The sequence below is a fragment of the Pediculus humanus genome, genomic scaffold (genome assembly GCF_000006295.1).
Source record: "Pediculus humanus corporis 1103172107562 genomic scaffold, whole genome shotgun sequence".
Taxonomy (NCBI): Eukaryota; Metazoa; Arthropoda; class Insecta; order Psocodea; family Pediculidae; genus Pediculus; species Pediculus humanus.
In genome coordinates, this window is record NW_002987177.1 from 20,668 (window position 1) to 42,563 (window position 21,896).

At 34.7% G+C, this 21,896-nt stretch overlaps 2 protein-coding genes across 2 annotated transcripts; both read left to right on the forward strand.

Annotated features, from left to right (window-relative positions):
* Positions 1-12,605: 12,605 nt before the first annotated feature.
* Positions 12,606-14,031, forward strand: Phum_PHUM216190 (class C metabotropic glutamate-like G-protein coupled receptor GPRmgl4, putative; the record flags this gene model as incomplete). Its single annotated transcript, XM_002425645.1, has 2 exons — positions 12,606-13,935; positions 13,967-14,031. The coding sequence occupies 2 exons, from the start codon at positions 12,606-12,608 to the stop codon at positions 14,029-14,031; spliced, it is 1,395 nt and encodes a 464-aa protein (XP_002425690.1).
* A 5,833-nt stretch (positions 14,032-19,864) lies between these two features.
* Phum_PHUM216200 (uncharacterized protein) lies at positions 19,865-20,492 on the forward strand (the record flags this gene model as incomplete). Its single annotated transcript, XM_002425646.1, has 3 exons — positions 19,865-20,048; positions 20,123-20,176; positions 20,377-20,492. 3 exons carry the CDS (start codon positions 19,865-19,867, stop codon positions 20,490-20,492), a joined length of 354 nt encoding a protein of 117 aa, XP_002425691.1.
* Between the last annotated feature and the right edge of the window lie 1,404 nt (positions 20,493-21,896).

The following is a 21,896-nucleotide window of genomic DNA, read 5'->3' on the forward strand; positions in this document are numbered from 1 at the left end:
CAATTTATTTTCCAAATAAGGATCATTACGAACAAATTTTTTTTAATTGACTATAACTGTTTTTTATTATTATCATCATCATCATCATCATCATGGCAAACACATTTATTTATTTGCTTGAATTTTTTTTTTAAAACGTCATGCGAAAGAACGACTACATCAGGCGCCATATTGGAAAAAAAAAACTTTTAACATTTTAATTCGTTTTTTTTTTCTATTATGCACTATTCGTCGTCGTCTTTTTATTTTAAAAAAATTTATTCATTCATTGCTACCGTTAAGAAATCTTTTAAATTTGCTATAAAAAAAAAATTTTTTGCTTCCATGAAAGATGCAGTTAAGTAATAATAATTTATTTAAAAAGACGTATAAGTATCGCTCTGATAATTTTTTCTTTATTTTTCAATAATTTATTAAATTTATTATTACGGGTAATAAATAATAATAATAATAAAATGTCTATTATGATCACGTGATCCGTTTTTTTAAATAAAAAAATCGTGTGTCGAAAATATTCGAATCAAAACTTTTGAATAATAGAAAAAAAAAAAAAAAAAAAAATTGATTGTTTTATTATTACTCGTATAATTTAGCATTGTAATAATCAAATTCGAATGCGTACGAATGATAATAATAATAATAATAATTTTTTTTTTGGCAGTCGTTTCTTCTAGAATTTTTATCAGGTTTTGACAGACGCGATGTAGTTTATTTTTTTATTCTATTTCCCCGACAAGGTCTCGTGATTTTGTAATCAAATGTAGTTTAAATTAACTTACAATTTTACATTACAATCTTATAACTACCTGCTATAAAATAAAAAAAGTGTGTGTGTGCGTGCGCGCGTGTTCCGGAATTCGAATTTTCATAATATCTCAACGGTCGGTTTGATTTTAAATTTTAAATTTCCCGCCAAAAAAACCAAAACAAATTTTCCGGTTCGTAAAGCGACTCCTGTCGTCATTTTTTTGAAATCAAAACAAACGTCATAGAGTAAATAAATTTATGAAATTTACGTTGGCATTTCGTAAATGAATTTTTTTCCACGACGTCGGGAAATAGCTTACATACATACATCATGACAAACGACAATTTTTTTTTTTTTTTTTTAAATGTTGGCACTCCTTAATCCGTATGAAATGGGGTTTCTTAGAAATGATATTTAATTTAATTTAACGTTTACCTTTCGTAGAAATTTAAACGACAGAAAATAAATTTAGAATTTCCTTTAAGTAAATTAATTACGTCTAGGCATCGTTTAGTATGTGTTATAAGGTTGGCAGACGGTAATAATAATAAAAATGGCTCCTTGTTTTCCGCTTTTTTTTTTTTTTTAATATCTATTGTTTTATTTTCTCGTTAAATTTTTTTTTTTTTTTTTACTTTCGTCCGGTTATTTTAATAAACATAAATAAATAAATAATTAATTTTAATTTTTTTCTTACATTTACGACGATAATGATAATTTGTTCTAATCGATCTTAGGGAAAAAATTTAATAAAAATTTTATTGAAACAAATTAATGAGGGTTTCGCATTAAAAATTCGCATTTAATTTATGTTTAAATAAATAAAATGATAATAATAATAATAGTGATAATGATGATGATGATGAATAATTAGTGAAATTCAAATATTGAATTGGAAATTTTTTTTTTTTTGGTTTTAGTTTTGATTGAGCGATCACGTGGTAGAAAAATATTAAAACCGGTGAAAGTGTTTTTTCTTTTAAATTTTTTTGAATTGTAATCAGGTCGTTTGATTATTATTATTATTATTATTAACCCACCTGTGCAACGTGTAAAAAAAATAAATGATAATGATGATGATGATGATAAAACAACTTACGAATGTAATTTTTTTTTTTTTTTTTTTTTTGTTTACGTTACGAAAATCCGTCGTCGTTAAATTATCGAAATCATTTTAAATTGAAATGCGGTAGGCTACGAAGTAGAAAATTCTCCTGCCACGACACGACTCGATACCTCTTTTCCAATCTTTTTTATTTAAAAAAAAATTCTAAAATAACGATGCAATTACTTTCGCGAATGTAAAAAAAAAAACTAACGACGCCATTAAAATCGTACTAGTAAAAACTTTCGTAGTCACATGATGATGATAATAATAATAATTATTGATACTAACGACGATCGTTAATTGAATAAATTTAAAAAAAAAATAAAAACCATAAAAATAAATTCAGGTACACAAAATTAATTTATTTATTTATTCAAGAGTAATAAATAAGTGTTAACGACTATTAAAAAAAATCGTATTACGGATTCGCGTACGAAATAAATAAGTGGGGAGGAAGGGGGAGGGGGTAATAAATTTATTTTTTTGTTTAAATATTTAATTGGTTCTTAACGCTTTAAATTATCGATCGTTAATTTTTTTTATATAAAAACATAACAAGGTTAATAATCAATCGATTTATTTCTAATCAATTATACTCTGATAAGAAATCTATTTTTTTTATTAAAATTTATTTTACAGGTAAAAAAAAATTAATTTGTTTGTTTTATTATCATTATTATCATTTAAATGTTTGTTTGTTTGTTTGTTTGCAATTTTCAAACACAAACACGTACGTACAAACGAATTTAAAAAAAAAAAAAAACGACCCTGCCTTAATGGCCGATGTTTAAAATACCTGAAAGAAAAGCCTTGGATACGATTATAATTTTTTTCTCGACCTTGTGTTTAATTTAATTTTAAATCCTTTTTTTTTTTTACTCGCGATAATAATGATAATAATAATAATATTAAATGCGTACGCATAAATAATGATAGTAATAATAATAATAATACTTGAGATAAATACGCGCAAAATAAAGTTAGATTGGAGCGTCGTCGGGTTAAAACCTGAAACCCGATACCTGAAAAATTGTAAGCGAGGGATGGTGTTTATACTCAAAAAAATAATAATGATAATAATATATCGTTTGCGAAATATTGGGGAGAGGGGGTAATAAAATTCAAAATGGCGAACGAAACGGGATTAGAAAATTGAAAGAAAAAATAATAATAATGATTTAATTAATAATTTAATAATTTATTTTTTTATTTATTTATTCGTGATAATAATTATCATTATTATTTTTTTCCTGTTTTTATTATCATTATTATTATTATTACGCTTATTAATATTATTATTATTATTATTATTAAAATTTTTTTTTGAAAGAATTGATTCGATTCAATTTGTTAAAATGGATGCTAAAAAAAAAAAAAAAAATGTTTACAATAGTCTCACTTCGAATCTTTTTTATTTCGTACAAAAGATTGTGATGTTAGTACTTAAGTAGTGGGACTAACGACTAAATAGTCGTACTACTGCCACGACCACTACTACCACTACTACTACCACTAATTTCAACTATTAGAGCATGAAAATTTACCGGAGCATAATAAATACTTGAAACCACTATTTAAATCGACTAATTAACTAAACGTTATTGTTATTATTATTATTATTTATTTATTTATTTAAACTTGAAATTATTTATTTATTTTAAATAAATAAATAAATGTAGAAAAATTTTCCAGTCGATAATAATAATAATAATAATATTTATTTCTTCTATGAAAATTTACGCTTGCTACATTACAAAAATTTCATTAACGAATTTAAATTTTTTTTAAATGACGTCATAAAAAAAAAAATATGGCGACGTTGCGGTCGATTACGTTTACGATGATGAATCCACATGATTGCAATAAAAAAAAAAAAAAAAAAAATTTTTTTTTATAAAAAACTCGAAAGTGTGATTCGAGTTTTCACTTTCTTTATAATCGATTCAGTGGAAGAAGAATCGAAATGGCGATTAGTAATGGTCGTTGGCCTCGAAATTTTTTTTTTTTTTTTTTTCAAAACCGTCAGTTTTGAATAATCGATTGTATATCTCTTTCACATGTGGAAAAATTTTATGAGAGAGAGAGAGAAAGAGAGAAAAAAATTTCTGCGGTTTTGTATGCGTGCGTGAAAGAAAGAGATAGATAGATAGAAAAAACATTTCTTTGTTATAAATACAATTAACGTCCAGTAATTTATGTTTCACAAAAACGAATTTAAAAGTTTTTTTTTTTTTTTTTTTTTTTTTATTACTCCATCCATATTAGGATTTTACTCCTGTCGATGATGATAATAATGATGATTATGATTATGACGATTGACTAACTAACTAACTAACTAACAACAAAAGCGACCTATTTTAACATAAAGGGTGTGCCCGTGTAGCTGTGTGTGTGTGTGTGTGTGTGTACCAAAGTCTACCACGTTAAATAAAAAACTCCCCACGTGTTCTTAAAAAAAAAAAAAAAAAACCTTCTTACATCATTCGTCTCTTGCAATCTCAACACGCTATTTATTCATTAATTCAAATTATAAATTTTTTAAAAGAGAGAGAGAGAGAGAGAAGTGGAGGAAAGGTAATGAAGAGTGAGAAGAAGAGAGAAAAAAGTGGAGGAAAGGTAATAAGAAATGAAAGAGAGCGAGAGAAAAAGGTGGAGGAAAGGTAATTAGAAGTGAACGAGAGAGAGAGAGAGAGAGAGAGAAAAGCAACAGAAAAATAAAAAAAAGTGCAAGAGAGAGAGAGAGAGAGAAATAGAGGAAAGATAATAAGAACTGAGAGAGAGTGAGAGAAGTGGAAGAAAGGTAAAAAGAAATGAAAGAAAGAGAAAGAAAGAAGTGAAGGAAAAGTAAAAAGAAGTGAGAGAGAGAAGCACCAGAAAGGTAATAAGAACTGAGAGAGAGAGAGAGAGAAGCAGCAAAAAGGTAATAAGAAGTGAGAGAGAGAGAGAGAGAGAAGTGAAGGAAAGGTAGAAAAAAATGAGAGAGAGAGAAGGTTCCAAAAAAAAGGGCAGCAATTTTTTCGATTCATTAAACCGTTTAAAAAAATGATAATAATGACGGTTTCGTTTTCTTTTTTTTTTTCGGGGGGAGGGGGGGCGGTGGGTAATAAAAATAATAATAATTTTTTATCACCCAGATTCGTTATAGATTTTCTTTCATTTCATTTTTGAATATCAAATCATTTCGATTCGGCAAGCAAATGGTATAGTAATGAGGTTAATTTTAATTTACTCTTATAGATCATTACTTTCACGATGTTAATATTTTCAAACGTAATTAAATGTATCTAGTGCCACGTTTTTCCCCTTCTCCCAAAACCAAAAAAAATTCGTACGTGTATTTATCTTTATTATTATTATTATTATCATTAATATTATTACGTAACGTATTTTTTTTTTTTTTGTAATTAAATAAAATTTTTTTTTTTGAGTTTATATTATAAGGAATTTAATGATAGTGCAAGTGTTGATAATTTTCAACCGAGTATCACTCACGGATTTAAATCAGGTTTTTTTTTTTTTAAATGAGTGGGATCAAGGGGATATCATTATTATGTCTATTGCCACACTTTTTTTTTTTTTTTTCTTATTGAATATCCTCCGAATTGTAACAAAAGAAATGTTTCGTATTTAAATTTAACGTTGTTCGAATGGTTTTAAAACAGGTCGCCAACCTTTGAAATCGGTCACGCGTCGTCTGCATTTCCTTTTTATTTAATACGTTCGAATAATTAAATTTGCGTCATATGAACAAAAAAAAATTTATATTCTTCTATTTTTATTTATCCGCCATGTTGATAATGATGATGATGATGATGATGATTTCGAAAAAAAATTACGAGTTTGCCATTATTTTAAATTCGGTTTTTTTCTTATACGAAAAAGATTTCAAACTTCATTTTAAACAAAAAAAAAATATATTTTTCAGGTATCTTAAGGGAAACGAATACCTAAAGGGAAGGAGAAGAGGAGAGAGGAGGGAGAGGGGGGAATGGTAAAGGGGTCAGGCACACGTTTTGAACTTTAGGGAAAATAAAAATAAAAAAAACGCGTGGGACGAATGACTACAACGTTTTTTTTTTCTGTTATTAATTTGAAAGCAATTTTTTTTTTTTTTAATTTTAAATTAATTATTTTAAATAAATCAAATCGTAACCGAGGAGTTGGAATTGTAAAAAAAATTATAACGTCGTTATGCAATTGTAATATATATTTATTGCATGAAAACAAGATGGAGGAAAAAAAACAAACAATTATTCATTTCGGTTCTCTCTTTCTCTCTTTCTCTCTCTCTCTCTCCCTATCTCTCTCTTTTTTCATCTTGTTATTTTTTGTGCATGTGCATGTGCACACACGCACACACACACACACACACACACGAACATAATTTAAAAAAACGAGAAAATTTTTAAAGAAATTAATTAAAACAACTTTAATATAAATAATTTTAGGTATCGAAAAACGTGAAAGTTAAACGATAAGATAAACTCGCGCCTTTTTGTGACCACGTGACTTTTCCTTTTTTTTTTTTTTTTTTTTCAAAAAAAATAAACTTTCGGTTTCGTTTTTGTGTGCGTGTGCGTGTGCATGCGTGTGCGTTTGGAAAAATAAATTATTGTTTTTAAAGTTGCAAGTTTTTTTCAATGTAGAAAAAAAGATTTTATAAAGATAAATTTAAATTTAAATTTGAACTTTAAACAACAAAAAAAAAAAGAACATTCTAGATAAAATTTTTCATTTTTATTTAAATTGCAACCATTAATCGTAAATTAATTGAGAATCTGATAGTTTTTATTTTTTTTCTTTAACTTCATAAATTTGAACTTTCGTGTACAGGGTCGGAGACAGGAAAAAAAAAATGATTATTCGAGATAATAATTTAAAAATACTTTTACTATCTTTTTTTTTTTTTTTTTTTATTTTAAATTAATTAGTTAGTAACCGCGTTGAATTTTTATCACAATTCTTTTGTCTTTTTACACGTGGAATTAACAAAAAAAAAATTTGTCTACTTACACGTTAATTTTTTAACTACGAAGAATAAACAAAAGGTCGTCGACGTAATTTAAATTAATTATTTTAATTATTATGTTGTGATGTTGAGGAGAGGGGGAGGGAGGTAAAACGAAGGAAAAATTTTTAATAAAGTTATGACGTAGTATCAGTGACGTCACAAGCAGAATGAATGGAAAAAAAATTTTTCAACGAGTTTTTTTTTTTTTTTATTGTTTACCATAAACGGTAGCCATTTTTTTTTTTCTATTAACCGTTCGAGAAGCTGTAAATTTTTGACGAATCATTATTATTATTATTATTAGTTTTTAAAATGACGGACATTTCATTTACGACCGTACTGTTTATTGTTATTGCAACAAACAAATAACAAAAATAATAATAATAATAATAATGTAACATTTAAAACGTCTCGTGACATAAATTTCAAAATGAATTCTACTGCCACGCGTTTTTTTTTTTTTGTACGTTGGCAACGTACCCTAGAATAAGAATAAATAAATAAACTGATATCATCAATCATAAAATGATAGTAATAATAATAATAATAAATTTTAATAATATTTTCACGTTACGTTTGCTTTGTTTCATACAAACGAAACAAACAAACAATCGAATGTGCATTTAAGTTAAAAAAAAAATATTTTTCGATTTGTTTTGGTTTCATCAACCGCTCGCACCCCCCCTTCGCCCTCCCCCTCCCCCCACCCGCCACACGCACACACCAGGCTAAAAAATTATCATTATTTCTAGTTTGTTGTCTATTGTCTTTGTTTACCATATCATTTAATTGTCGTTTGTTATTTTATCCTTTTTTTTCTTATTCCCCTTCCTCTCCTCTCCCTCTTTCCCCCTCCCCCTACCATTTGTTTTTGTTTGACTCGTACGCGGTGAAAAAAAAAAAAAAAAAATTTAGGTAGAGTGTGGCAATGCATATTAAACATTTTCTTCTCTCGTTCCTTTGTCATTCTTTTTACCATCAATGAGAGAGAGAGAGAGAGAGAGAGAGATCAACCCGTTTGTTTCTTAACAAACAAAAATCTTACATAATCTTTCCTTTGTGGTGGTTGACATTATTTAAGGTGGTTGGAAAAAAAAAAAAAAAAAAAGGAAGAATAAGACCAAGGATATGCCCGAAATTATTAATTTTTTTTTTTTTTTTTGTCTAACAAAGGATTATGTATGCAGACGAAGGTGTGTGTGTGCGTGGAATTTTTTTTCTTTTTTTTCTGTCTCGGGTTAATTTTAAAAAAATTTTTAAATTTATTCATAATGTCGTTTCGTTTTTTTTTTTTTTTTAAAATTCTATAAGGATAAAATCTTTTATAACTAACTAATAATAATAATAATAATATTTGTAGAATTTTCGGCGTTTATAACGCACGCGTTCGTGCAAATTTTTTTTTTTTTGGAATCGAGTCAAATTTTTTAAATGGCGGATGTAAATTTTTAAAGGAGAGAAATTTTTTTTTTAAATTTATGATAAATAATTATAATATGAAATAATAGGCGAAAAAAAAGCAGAAGATAAAGAGAGAGAGAGAGAGAGAGAGAAAGAGAGAGATTAAAAAAAAAAAGACAAGGGGCAAAAAGTTGACAGTAATTATTTTTTAAATCTAAAGAAATTTATTTACTCGCACGTTGATTTATTATGTCGCAAAAAAATTAAAAAGGGAAAAATGTCTTTCATATTTTGTCGCAAAAATGCAAAAAAAAAATTCTTTTTCTTTTGCTTTCACTTCGTTTGATTATATAATATTTGGGGTAAAAATAAATAATAATAATAATAATCGCGAGATGAAAAGGAATTTTCTGTTACGAACTTGATACGGGGAAACAAATTTAAATTTCCCGCCCAAAAATTTTAGAAAAAAAAATTTTTTTGATACGTTTTAAATAATTTTTAAATTTCCCGCCAAAAACTAACCCATTTTAGACGTTTATAAAAGTTATTATATTAATAAAAATAATTAATTGTTGTTTTATTTGTCGCAAAATTTCAAATGATTATTATCGTTTAACAAATGAAAACCGTTTTGGGGGTTAAAAAAAAAAGCGCGGGAAAATAAAGAGAGAGAGATAGAGGGGGGGGAGAGGGAGGTATTTCCCACTTTTCGTTTAATATAAACGTTTCCGTAATTTTACGTAATAAAAAAAAAAAAAAAAAAACTTTCACCGGAAAATTTTGCAAAGAAAATCCACAATAATTTTAATTTAAACGACATTTTATTATTATTATTATTATTATTATTATTATTATTATCATCATTACGTTCGTGAGATGACGGCGTAATTGCTGTATGAAGGAAAGAGAGAAAGAAAGAAAGAAAAAAAATTTCATTAATGTGACAGTTTAAAAATTATAACAATTTTTTTTTTTTTTTTTTTATCATTTCGTTCATTTTCACCATTTCACAATTTACACCGTAATTTTTTTTACGTCGGTTAAATTTTCATAGAGGAAGAAAAAAAAAACGAAAGTCGTAGTTGTGACGTTGTTGTGACGTCACAACTACGTCACACTAACCCTTAAACACATTCGATCGGGGGGAAAAATGAAGTCAGAGAAAACAAAATGGCGGGAAATGTTTTTTTAAGTATTGCCAACTTTTGAATTTACGTGTAAAGCAACGTACACGATTAATTTCTTTAAAATTTAAATTTTTTAACGGATTTTCCTAATAGAATTTTAAATAATAATCGGGGATAATAATAAATTTTAGAAAAAAAAAAAAAAAAAAACAAAAAGTTTTAAATTCATTATCGATAAATATACCATCAATCTGAGAATTATTAAAATATTTTTTAATCTTTGTTCAGTCGAGTGTACGATATTATTGATCGGTTATCGATCGATTTATTATTATTATTAATTTTCCATTTCAAACGAGGACAATACATTTAAAAAAAAATTCTTTTCTCACATTTTGTAAATTTCTTCAACGCGCACTCCCACGTCGAAAATTGGAATTAAAAAAAAAGTTATTATTATTATTATTATTATTATTATTATTATTTGTGTTGCCGTAAATAAATATCTATATCTATTTTTATAAGAAAAAATTTCGTTTTTTAAGTAAACCTGATTTAAAAAAAAAACTAAAACTAAAATAAATGAGATGAGAGAGAGAGAGAGAGAAAAAGAGAGAGATGCGTGTGCGTGTGCGTGTGTGCGTGTGTGCAACATGTCTTGAAACCAAAATAGAAATTGTTGGATGGAAAAAAGATAACTCGTATATAATAAATGATTCGTTTCACGGTTTCATTTTTTTTTTTTTTTTTTTTTTTTTTTCGTATCAGTAGGGAAAAAACAGGGAAATAAATTCGGGATTTTTTTCATTTGCCGTCTTTGCCGTCTTTTGTAATGTTTTTTGCCGTCTACCCAAAAAAAAAAAAAAAAGAAAAAAAAATTTGAATATTATGGAGTGTTGTGAACCCGCTGTGAAAATAATTTATATAAATATATTTAGTTATTTTGATTATTGGATTTGTTAAAATAATTTACGTGTGTTTTAAGAAGATTTTTTCTTTTTTTATTATACTACTCGGTCTGCAAGTTTTTTTTTAAAAACATTTTCGTGAGGATTAAAAAAAAAAGGGAAAAAAAATTTTTTTGTCTATCCGACGTCATATTTTTTCCCTTTTATTTTGTTGTTGTTGTCATTTGTAATAATTGGATACGATGAAAAATTTAAACAAGGCGGTGCTTTTTTATATATGTAATTTCGTAACTTCCGGTCGGGAGGAAGGAGACAAAAATGGCGGCGGATTTAATTTAATTTTTTTCCCTTTTACTTTTCTGCTGCAGTCATTTGTAATGGTTGGAGTTGATCAAAAATTTCGATTTAAACAAGGCGGTGCTTTTGTATACGTAACTTCCGGTCGGGGAGGGGGAAACAAAATGACGGTGAATTTAATTTAATTTTTAAATTTAAACCGATTATTTTAAAAAAAAAAGTGAAATTATAAAATTTTTATTTTTATTTTTATTTCGCATAATTTTTCATCGTGGATTTTTTTTTTATTTTTCACATAAAAAAAAAAAAAAAAACACTTTCTATTTTGCTCTCAATGACCGAAATAAAAAATAAAAAAAACGGTTAAATAAATTGTCAAGACATTTTTTTCTATATAATAATAATAATAATAATTACCTTAATAACGACTATCTGTCACACGAACGACCGCAAATTATTATCGTCGTCGTTATAATTATCATTATCATTATTATTATAATTAATTTGTTAAAAATAACGATGCGAGGATATTAACGGTGAAAAAATAAAAAAATAAGTCGAACTAAAAATTTCTATTCTATAAATTCTGAATTTTCTAATGACACGACGAGTCGCGTAAAAAAAATTAAAAAAAAATATATTTACGAGTGACGTATGTACTAAGTCGTTAACGTAAAATTATTATTATTATTATTTATTTTTTCCGTTAAAAAAAAAAAAAATCCGATCGTCACGAATCGTAAATCCGTGCGTCAATAAATACATAAATTTATTAAAATAATAATAATAATAATAATAAGGGATAAAATATAATGAGAAATTCGATTCTTAGGGAAAAATATTTTGTCCAGGATTTTGGAGAAAAAAAAATGGATACGAAATGAATCATAGCGATGATGATGATGATGAGTCCTGGAGAAATTCGTTTTATTTTTTTATTTTTTTTTTGGGGGGGAGGGAGGGGGGGGTGAAAATTCTTCCACGATCCGCCACGATTAATCGATGATTTATATTTTTTTGTGTGTGTGGAGTCGATTCGATATCGAATACTATTTTTCTTTTGACACGATTATTTTAAATTCCACGTTTTTACATATAGAAGAGTTAAAAAGAAATTTTCAAAAAAAATAAAAATAAATAAATAAGAGTCTCTCTCTCTCTCTCTCTCTCTCTAATTTATCATATGAAATGTTATGAAATAATAAAAACAAACCGAAATTGGCATGAAAAACCATACACGTGTGCACGTGCGTTGAATATATACGAGAACATTTGATTTATTGCCAACCACAAAATGCTTTCACTCGAGGCCATTTAATATACGCATTGAAAACAAAAACTCAGGAAGGAAAAATATCTTATGATGCTGTGAGAAATACCTACTAGAAATTTTTCTTCTTCCTTCTTCTTCCCCGTATATCGTACCTTATGATCATCATCATTATCATCATCATCGTAGTGACGTTTAAGGGTCATCGTCTTAATTTTTGTAACATTATTCCCGTTTTAGTAAAAAAAAAGTAAACTTTTTATTTATAAACGATACGATGAAATAATTTTAATATCGTTTTTGTCTAATGACACGATTTTAAAAACTCCTCTCGTGGATAATAAACAAAAGAAATTCATTTAAATTTCGTTTTCATAAGATAAAACGATGAATTTGCAAAAAAAAAAAAAATTTTCTTGTCATATCAAATAATAATTTAATTATTATTATTATTATTTCTTTCTAGAAAGAAAAAGAAAGAAAAAAAAATTTAAGGAGCATCTTTTATAAAATGTTACGCATTTTTTTTTTTTTTATTACGTTTGTGACGTAAAAGTAATGCCGGAAGTTTATTTAAAAATTTACGTCTACCGATGATATTATTATTATTATTATTATTTTGTTTTTCCAGGACGTATTAATAAAATGAAAGAGTGGTCATTGACGAGTAATGACTGGCTGGCTAACGAAGGGAAAAAAATTTAAATATATAAAACGCTCATGGAAAAAACTATGAGATTTGGATCACAATGGCGTATTATTATATTCGCCCTACTGACTATAGTGTCAGCAGATGATATAATACAGGAATCGATAAAAAGTTCCCGGTTCAAATCACGGACGCATACCCGTCTAGATATGAGCACCGAATTTTTTATAATACCATCGAAAAGTGAAAAAAGTACAACAACAATTGATTCGAGTACTAATACTGCTGCCGTCGTGGTTGTTACCAGAAGAACTCCGACATGCACACCAGGATTGATAAAATCTGACGTACCGTGCGTGCCTTCGGTTCATCAACTTAAAAACAAAACGGACGATCCATATTTTACACCTTTAAACGACTCAACAGTTCTACGACAGGAAGGATGGGTCATACCACTGTTGGTCCTGTCGTCGCTGACAATGATCAGCATCGCAGGTTTCGAAGTGTTCGTTTTGTGTAAAGCATGGAGAACTAGCCCTTCGCGACGTCATTTGTTTCTCGGGCAAATGTTATTGCTCGGTTTATTTTTATGTGCCGGTCTCGGTGGTGTCGTGACGGTGTCACCAAACGTTGTCTCGTGTGCGACCGTAAGGTTCGGAGTCGGTTTGGCATTCGCCATTGTTTTTTCAACGCTACTCGTTAAAAACGTTTTTTTAATTAGTTTAAACAGTGGTGTTTATCTTCCGGCTCCATATCAAGCTTTGCTATTGCTTTTCGCGGTACTCATTCAATTGGTTGTGGACGTGCAATGGTTGGTCAATTCTCCGCCGAAAATCGACGTTATGAAATTCGAAGGACTGTCTTCGTTACATAGGAAAAAACTCGTAGTTACCGCTGATGATCTCCTTTTCGATACTTCGAATTCGGTGTCAGTGTGTCACACGCCTTACACTGAGATATTGATGTCTTTGATATACGTAGTTTTTTTAATTGTTTTCGTAGCCATATTGGCCATCAAATCGAGGGGTATTCGTGATAATTATCGCGAGGCAACATATATCGGACTATCCGTCGGATGCATCATACCAATGTGGATGATATGGGCAATAACGGGTTTAGTTTTATCCGAACGTCACAAAGATGCATGCATAGGTTTCGGTCTTGTGTCAACATCGGTTATTATTTTTTTAATTATGTTCATGCCCAAAGGTAGGCAATTAGCTGCCATGGGTAAGGATGGAGTTTATGTGGAAGATCGCGAAGATAGATTCAGTACTTTGACACCCGCTGGAAGCGGTTATTCTCCATCTTTTTTTCATTTAAAACCATCCAAATATGGCATGGTCAACGACAATATGGTGCCAACGTTGACAACTCACAAGACTAATCCATCAGCAGCCACGTCGATCGGAGGTAATTATTATTATTATTATTACATTTTTAGCATGTTTTTTTTTTTTTTTTTTTTTGCTTGAAAATTTTCAATTTCACGGCTCTGGAAAATCATAAAATACAGCAAAGAATAGAACAAAAAACTTTTTTTCGATTCGATCGATTCAGGTACATTTTGTATTCTATTTACACTTCGGATTAATGGACCGTAAAAAAAAATAAATCAATTATCATTATTATTTATCAGTGAGAACCACCATCAATTTTTTTTTCAATCATTAATTTCAATTTACTCAAATCCGAAGGGATTTTATTTACTAATAAATATCAAACTATATCTATATATCTATAGTCTATAATCTGATCCCGTAATTTGATTTAAAAAAAAAAATTTTTTTTATCACATTAAGAAAACTAAAACCCATCATCAACATCATCATCATCATCATCATCATCAACACCAACGCCCTATCATTTTTTATTCAAAAAAAAAAAAATTTCGACCGGAAATAGATTTTTTAGCGGGAGTTGTGGTGTCCTTTTTTTTTTTTTTTTGATATCTCAGGAGAAATGCAGATTACGCACTGACCCCTCCGAAGAGGGAGTGTGGGGCTCGGTATGGATTCAAAGAAAGCCTAACCGGGAACCATACCCACTAAAACTCCTGAGCATGTCGCAATAGCGTGGCTTATGTGAAGAGGGGGGGACGGTCGTTGGGGTAGTACCTAAATTGCAGTCAGTCCCCTCTTCGGGAAGCCAGAACGTTAACCGTTCCACACGTTTACAGTGGTGAGAGATCCGCCATAGTCTCCGTTCCGCCGTCACCTCGAAGACGAGAACGCATCTCTCGGGACGTTCGGCAAGTCCCTTTCGGGAGTGTCCTCCGGTCCCTAGCACGGGGGGAAAAGGGATGGGAAACTCGCCTGTTTCCTGAGAATGCGATCGGGGGGGGGGGGGTGATAGACTTACCGTCGTCACCTCAATAGGAATCAAGCTAAAAGTTAAGTGTTAGTTGATCGCGTCCTCTAATACTAAGGGTGATCGGGATTGTGGAGAAAAGACAGACGAGGGATCGTCCGGGATCGACGAACCCCCAAGAAATGTTAGAAGTAAGAAAAGAACTTGACTTACCGGCGACGAAGCTAAGTTTGTCGCCGTACTCCACAGTAATCAGACGCTGACCTTTTCCTCTTCACCGTCGCCGCCGCCGCTTTTCTTCTTTTTACTTATTTTCTGCAGCACGCGACGCCGAACTCCGGATTTTTCCCGTTCGCGTTCGCGGTCCTCTTTCGTCCGAAGGACCGCTTCCGAAAATCGCGAGATCGCGGACCATTCCCGAGGTCCGCGGAGCAACCCGTTCACTAAACCGCGTATCGAAAAGTCGGGTCCGATGACCTCGACTAGCCGCTGCCTGTGATCGTCCCACGTGGGACATGTCGCGATCGTGTGCTCGACGTCATCCTCGGGCGCACCGCAGAATCAACACTCCGCCGTCTCCTCTCTGCCGATGCGCGCCAAGTACAAGCCGAACACCCCGTGACCCGTGAGGACCTGATGAGACGATAGGTCAAGTTTCCGTGACCTCGCGAGCGAAGTTCCCTGCGGTGACGAGCTGTCCTAGGCCCGTCGCCATCCCGTTCGCGATAGAGGACGAGTCTCTCCATCGCGAGGATATCGAGCGGGGGAGTGCCCGACAGAAGGCAAGACACCTCCGCCGCGACGTCCCTGTACGCCATCGCCACCTTGTTCAGAGACGCCTTTTGGAGTTGGATTGCCTTCTCGCGAAGAGGCCGAGCTGCCGAAACCGAATCGACCCAGATCGGAGCTCCGTACAGGGCCACAGAGTGAACGACCGTCGCGTATAATCGCCTGACCTGCGGTCCGCGCAGGTTCGGCATCAGGCGTCCTAACGTCGCACTGACGGCTGGGATCTTCGGTTCGAGGTGCGCCAGATGTTCCCCGAAGTGAAGACCGGAATCGAGAACTAAACCCAAGTATTTCAGCGAGCCACCTAATCCGATTCTCACGTCGTCCACGGTTAACGATAAGTCGCGAGGACGCGGGTTTCGCGGACGATGAAACCCGCACGCTTCCGTCTTCGGCAGAGACACCCGGAGACCGGTGTCCCGGATGGCCTTCACCGTCGCGTTAAGTCCCGTTTCAGCGCGTTCGCGAACCTCCGCCCACCCGCGACCGGTCGCGAGGAGCAGAGTGTCGTCGGCGTAGCAAGTCAGAACGGAAGAACGTCGAAGGAAAAGAAAAAAGGAAGAACGGTCCGGGTGAGGACGCGGTCGTAGGCGATGTTCCACAGGAGTGGTCCTAGAACCGATCCCTGAGGCACGCCGCAGAACACGTCCGCCCTTCCCGTCGTTCCGTCCGGTTTCTCGTACGCTATCTTCCTCTCCGAGAGGAAGGACCCTATCACCGACGCGAGATAATCGGGCACGAACTTCGACGTTAGCCCGTCCCTTATCGCGGACCAAAGTACCGTGTTAAACGCGTTTTTGATGTCGATGGAAACGGCGACCGCGACGTCGCCCCGACGAAGTGCATCCCGGATTCCGGCGCACACGCGGTCGAGTTCGTCGCTCGTCGAACGGCCCGCCGGGAAGCCGTACTGATTTGGAGAGAGGTCGTTCCTCCCTCCCCCTGATCGTAAGTGTTCATCGATCCGGGACGCTATCACGCGCTCGAACAACTTGCCCTCCACATCGAGAAAACAAATCGGCCGATACGCGCTCGGCGTCGTCGGATCCCTACCCGGTTTGTCCAGCAGTACCAAGTTTGTCACGCCTCTCGGAAGCATGCGGTGTAGAGCGCCGAGAAACGCACACACAGCACCCCGGCAGACTTACCGAGTATGCGGTAATGCACGCCGTTCGGGCCCGGAGCCGAGCGTCTCTTCGAGGCCGCGTCGAGGAGAAGGCGAACCTCCCCCTCCGTCACTTCGGTGTCGCGGTCGCGGTTCATGTCGTGTGAGAGATCCGGCGGGGGAAACGCGAACGGCTCGACGCGAGGGAAGAGCTCTACGATCACTTCGGCGAGAAACTCCTCCGTCATGCCGGCCGTCAGCGGTCCCGACAAACCTCTCAGCTTGTTAGTCACGAGACGAAACGGGAGACCCCACGGGTCCGAATCCGCTTCGCTCAAGAGTTCTTTCCAACACGCCTCCTTGGAACTCTATATCGCTCGCCGGACCCGGACCCGCGAAGCCCTCCACTCTGCCTTTAAACGCGCGAGTTCGTCGTCGTTCGCGATGTCCTCGTAGCGTCCTCCCCGTTTGATCAGTTGTCTTTTTTTGCCGACGAATCGGCGACGTGCGAGACAGGACTCTTTCCACAATTCTCCTATCTCGTCCGTCCACCAGTACTTCGCCCGTTTCCGAGTCGTCGAGCGCGAGCCGATTCTCTTTATGCAGGAGTCCGAGATCCGTCGTAAGTCGTCCCGAACTCCCCGCGCCATATCGTGTGCGCTTCGTCTTGTCGGGTCTGGAGCAACGTCGTTTCTCCAGGCCTCTACCGCGAGACACTCGGCGGGCCGTTCGTCGTCGAATGACTTCAGACTCCACCGGGGCGGGACGACGCGAGGTTTGTCCAACGAGGAGGCTGCCCCCCGAGCTCCGAGGATCCCCAAACGAGAATGCCACTTAGGCTGATCGATGAGGTGATCGCTGAAAGACTCGAAGTCGGAGAGGACCTCCCAGTCCTCCCAGCCGCCGCCAAACCGGACGAAATCGTGAGATAGATCGTGGACCCGCCGGTGGATCGCACGCACGTCTTCTCGCCTTTGGCGTTCCACACGATGAGATGGCGCTCGTCCAACCATTGTCTTAACAATCGGCCGCGCGTGTTAGTCGCGTAACCTGACCACGATGTGTGTTTCGCGTTGAAGTCCCCGGACACGAGAATCGGACGCGGGGCGAGTTCCCGAACCTTTCCAGCACCCTCGCAATCGCCCGCAACAGATCATCGAATGCTCGCAGCGGACGATTTGGCGACGCGTATACCGATACCAGGACCGAGTTTCCCCAGCCCGTGGTCTCGGACCCGGCGCCGAGCTCGAGAAGAAGATCATGGCCGCGCCGTCCTCGGATACAAACCAAGTGCCGGCGCGACAACCCCCTCCCCCCGACGGAACGACGTGGGGCTCCGAGATCATCGCGATCTCGACGCCCCACGTCACTATCAAGTTAAGCAAGAAGTTCTGAGCCCCCTTGCACCTATTCAGATTTATTTGGAAAAACCTACCCATGTTCATAGAGAACTACCGGCGGAGCCGTTCGTTCCCGGCTGACACGCGGAGGCTGCCCTCTAACGTTTCCCCCCCATGTTCTTGGTATCGGATCCCCACCGAATGGGCCTACCCCTGACGGCCGTTGCCCCGCAGGAAGACCCACCGAGCCGGTGATGTGCCGGCCGGCCGGCCTCCGAACAGGGAGCGCAGCGGACTTTATTTGCGCATTCGCGCGCTCAGTGCCTCTCTCTACCGCACTTGAAGCAGCGGTCCAGCGCCGTTTCCTCCCTCTCCCTGATGTTGGGACAACATGAGCCTACATGTCCCGGATGTAGGCACCTGACACAGATGGTCCTGCGCTTCGGCAGCAGGACCACCTTCGCACGCACCCACCCGACGACAACCGCGCCCGCCTCCAGGAGTACGGACGCGACGGCCGCCGGAACGGATGCGTACGCCGACGAGTATCGATGTGGGCCTCCGCCGGTCGGGAAGCGCACAGAGAGAGTGGTGGTGACCTCCTGTAATCCAACTACTTGGAGGCTAGGTGTAGATGATGTTTTAAGGGCAGGGATTCTGGGATTGGATTTTCCACATTGACTAGGGGAAATCTTCAACTTAAATGCCTTGGGGGAGCCCTAGTTAGCCAGGTTGAGCTTGAAAGGGGAAAAAATTGGCCGAAAAATCACCGAGTTGAGAGTCGTGAGTTCAAATCCTGGACGTGGGAGTTCAATTTCAGCTCGTCCAAACAAGAACAGACCTGTACCTACCAAATGACCTTGAACCCTTTCGAGGCATTGGGGATGCGCTGACCCTTGTTCGAGACCTTTGTAACTGGGTACTTGATTCAAATAGGGAAAATGCAGAGTTGTGAGTGAAAGGAAAACAGATGATAGATTAATGGGATTCGCGACCCCAGATATCTCTCCCTCTTTCCCTCCGGACACACGCAGACTCTCCGGTAGAGGCAGGAATGATAGTGACATTTCGGGACTGCCTCTCGAAGAGTAAGTAGTCCCGGAAGTACCGGGATCTTTCTCAGGTGGGATTCCTACTTTTGCGTGTGTGGACCTGATACTTCTGACTCAGGAGGAGGTTGAGGCTGAAATGCGAGTTAAAATTCGCTCGCGAGCACCCCTTCCTCCAGGAAAGAGAGCACGGTGAAACACGTCCAGGAGTTTTAGTTGGGTAGTGGTTTCCACTGAGTCCCAAACTCTCCCTACTACCGGGTGGGGAGGTCAGTGCGAAATGCTGCATTTCTCCTGGATTTCTTTTCCATCTCTCTCTCTCTCTCTTTACCTCCACAAAAAAAACAATATTGGGTATCGACCGGAAACGGAAGACATAACGTGTAAAAGGTTAACACAAAACTTTATTTGACGATCGACACTGACAAAGAAAACTAATTAACGTTAACAAATGATTTTCCATAATCATTATTCGCTTTGGTTTAACGCCTCCTTTGTCAAAGGAAACGGAAACGGGGGGTTTGACAAAAGAAAAAGACAAACTTATAAATGATGATGATGATGATGATGATGATGTGGACGCTTTAGAACGTAATTAACTTTCGTGAATTTTTTTTTAACCAGGTTACGGTTATTATTATTATTATTGCTGTAGGATGACGCCGTGAATTTAAAAAGAGAAAAAAGAAAAAATTGTAAATTATGTACATATAAGGATATTTTTTTGGCACTTTTTATTTACAGATCGTATGGCTTTGGTAGCAGCACCTCCCAGCTACACTAGGATGTATCACTACTACCCTCCAAGTTCATATTATCAAAGTTTCTATCCGCCCCGGTACCCAGGTGGGCATGACTTCTACCCAAAAAGTACTTTCACAGCAACAAGATATCACAATCAATATTTTGCAACATCCATAAATTCTCTTAAATGTTAATGAATAAAAATCGACCATTTTTTTTTTCGAATTCGTTTTTTTTAAAAATTATTATTATTATTTTCCCAGGTGGGTTTGTTGTTATTGTTGTTGTTATTCCTTTAAGGTGTTTGTCTATTTCCGGTTTTTTTTTTTTTTAAACTCGGTGATGGGTACATGTCGCACGCACACACGCACACACACACACGTCATTTATTTATTAATAGACTAATTATTATTTATAAAAAATTAACAACTCGTTAGTTAGATAATTATTAACGTTCATTTTAAATACTAATTACTTCCGGTTATAATTATTATTATTATTATTATTATCTTTTCAGATGTTTTAATCAAATACGACGATGGGATTTATTATCCGTCACAAAAGCCAACATATTCCAGTAATCCGAATGTTTTCTTTCAAAGGAATCAAATACACACTGGAATATTATATTGAACTGACTGACTTTAAAACAAAAAAGCAGAAGAAATTAAAACGATGATAATAATGATTACGAAAACAATAACAAAAAAAAAAGAGACTGATTTTTTTCTATTGGATTTCGGTATTATAATTAGAAGTAACGTGATATATCGTTTTACCGGAAATCATCGCCTCGTACGATAAATATTGATTTGTACATTTTTTTTTTTTTTTTTATTAAAATTAAAAAAAGGCAAAAAAAAATAAGAATAAATGAAAAAAAAAAACATTTTTTAAGTCTGAATAAATAATAATTATAATATAATTATTCAAAATAATAATAATGATAATCGTTTTCATTTTTTTTTTATCCTTTCGACATTTCCTAAAAAAAAACAATCATTTTTAAGAGTATATGTAATTGTTGATGCATTTAAGTTTGACAAAAAGACTATTCTTTTTTACTAAGGCGTCAATAAAATTTTTATAATTTATTTTCAATAATTGAAAATGTTTTATACAACGAAATTTTAAAGTCATGTAAATTTTCGGTTTGAAAATTAATTTAAAAAATTTTTTTATTTAAAATTAGTCGATAAATATTCCTTTATGATTAGCAGACGTGAAATTTTCACAAATTTCCACGTATTTTCACGCAAAAAATAAAAAAAAAAATTTCCCATCAGCCGTACATTTGCAAGTTATGCAATTAGCAATACTTTGCCGTTTGACAAAAAGAGTATTTTTAAAAAAATTCCGATTAATAAAATCTGATGGAATTTGAATAATATACCATATAATGTGGCTAAAAACGGGAGGAAAAAGGGGGAAAAAGAAGGGGAAAGAAAAAGGGGGGAAGAAAACAAAACAAGGAAAACGTATCAACGTATTTATTTAAATTTATACAATCACAATTTATTTATTTTTTATACAAAATGTTTTTATGCCTACAATTTTTTTTTTTTTTTTCATTTTGACTTTTGATTCGATCACAAAAATTTTCTTTATTTATTTCATACGATCAAAAGACAAAACAAAAAAACGTTATCAGATAACGAACGCATCATCATTAAGTAAAAAAATTAATTCATTTATATATATCAATAATAATAATAATAAACAAACAAACAAGCAAACAAACACGGGATTCACATACGCTCGACGACACAAACGATACGAAAATACATAATAATAATAATTTATTTAATTTACAAAAATAATTAATCATTTATCTAAATTCCACCCCCCCTCCTTCCCCCTCCTCCCTCAGGCATCAAGTCAATAATAATATTTTTAAATATTTCGTTAAAACAAACGAAAACAACGACGACGACAACAACAACAACGACGATGGTGAACTTTGATATGTTGACACAGCTTTCGAACCTATTTGTATGTGATTTGAGGAAGATTCTGATACCTAAAATCGTCGTAGAT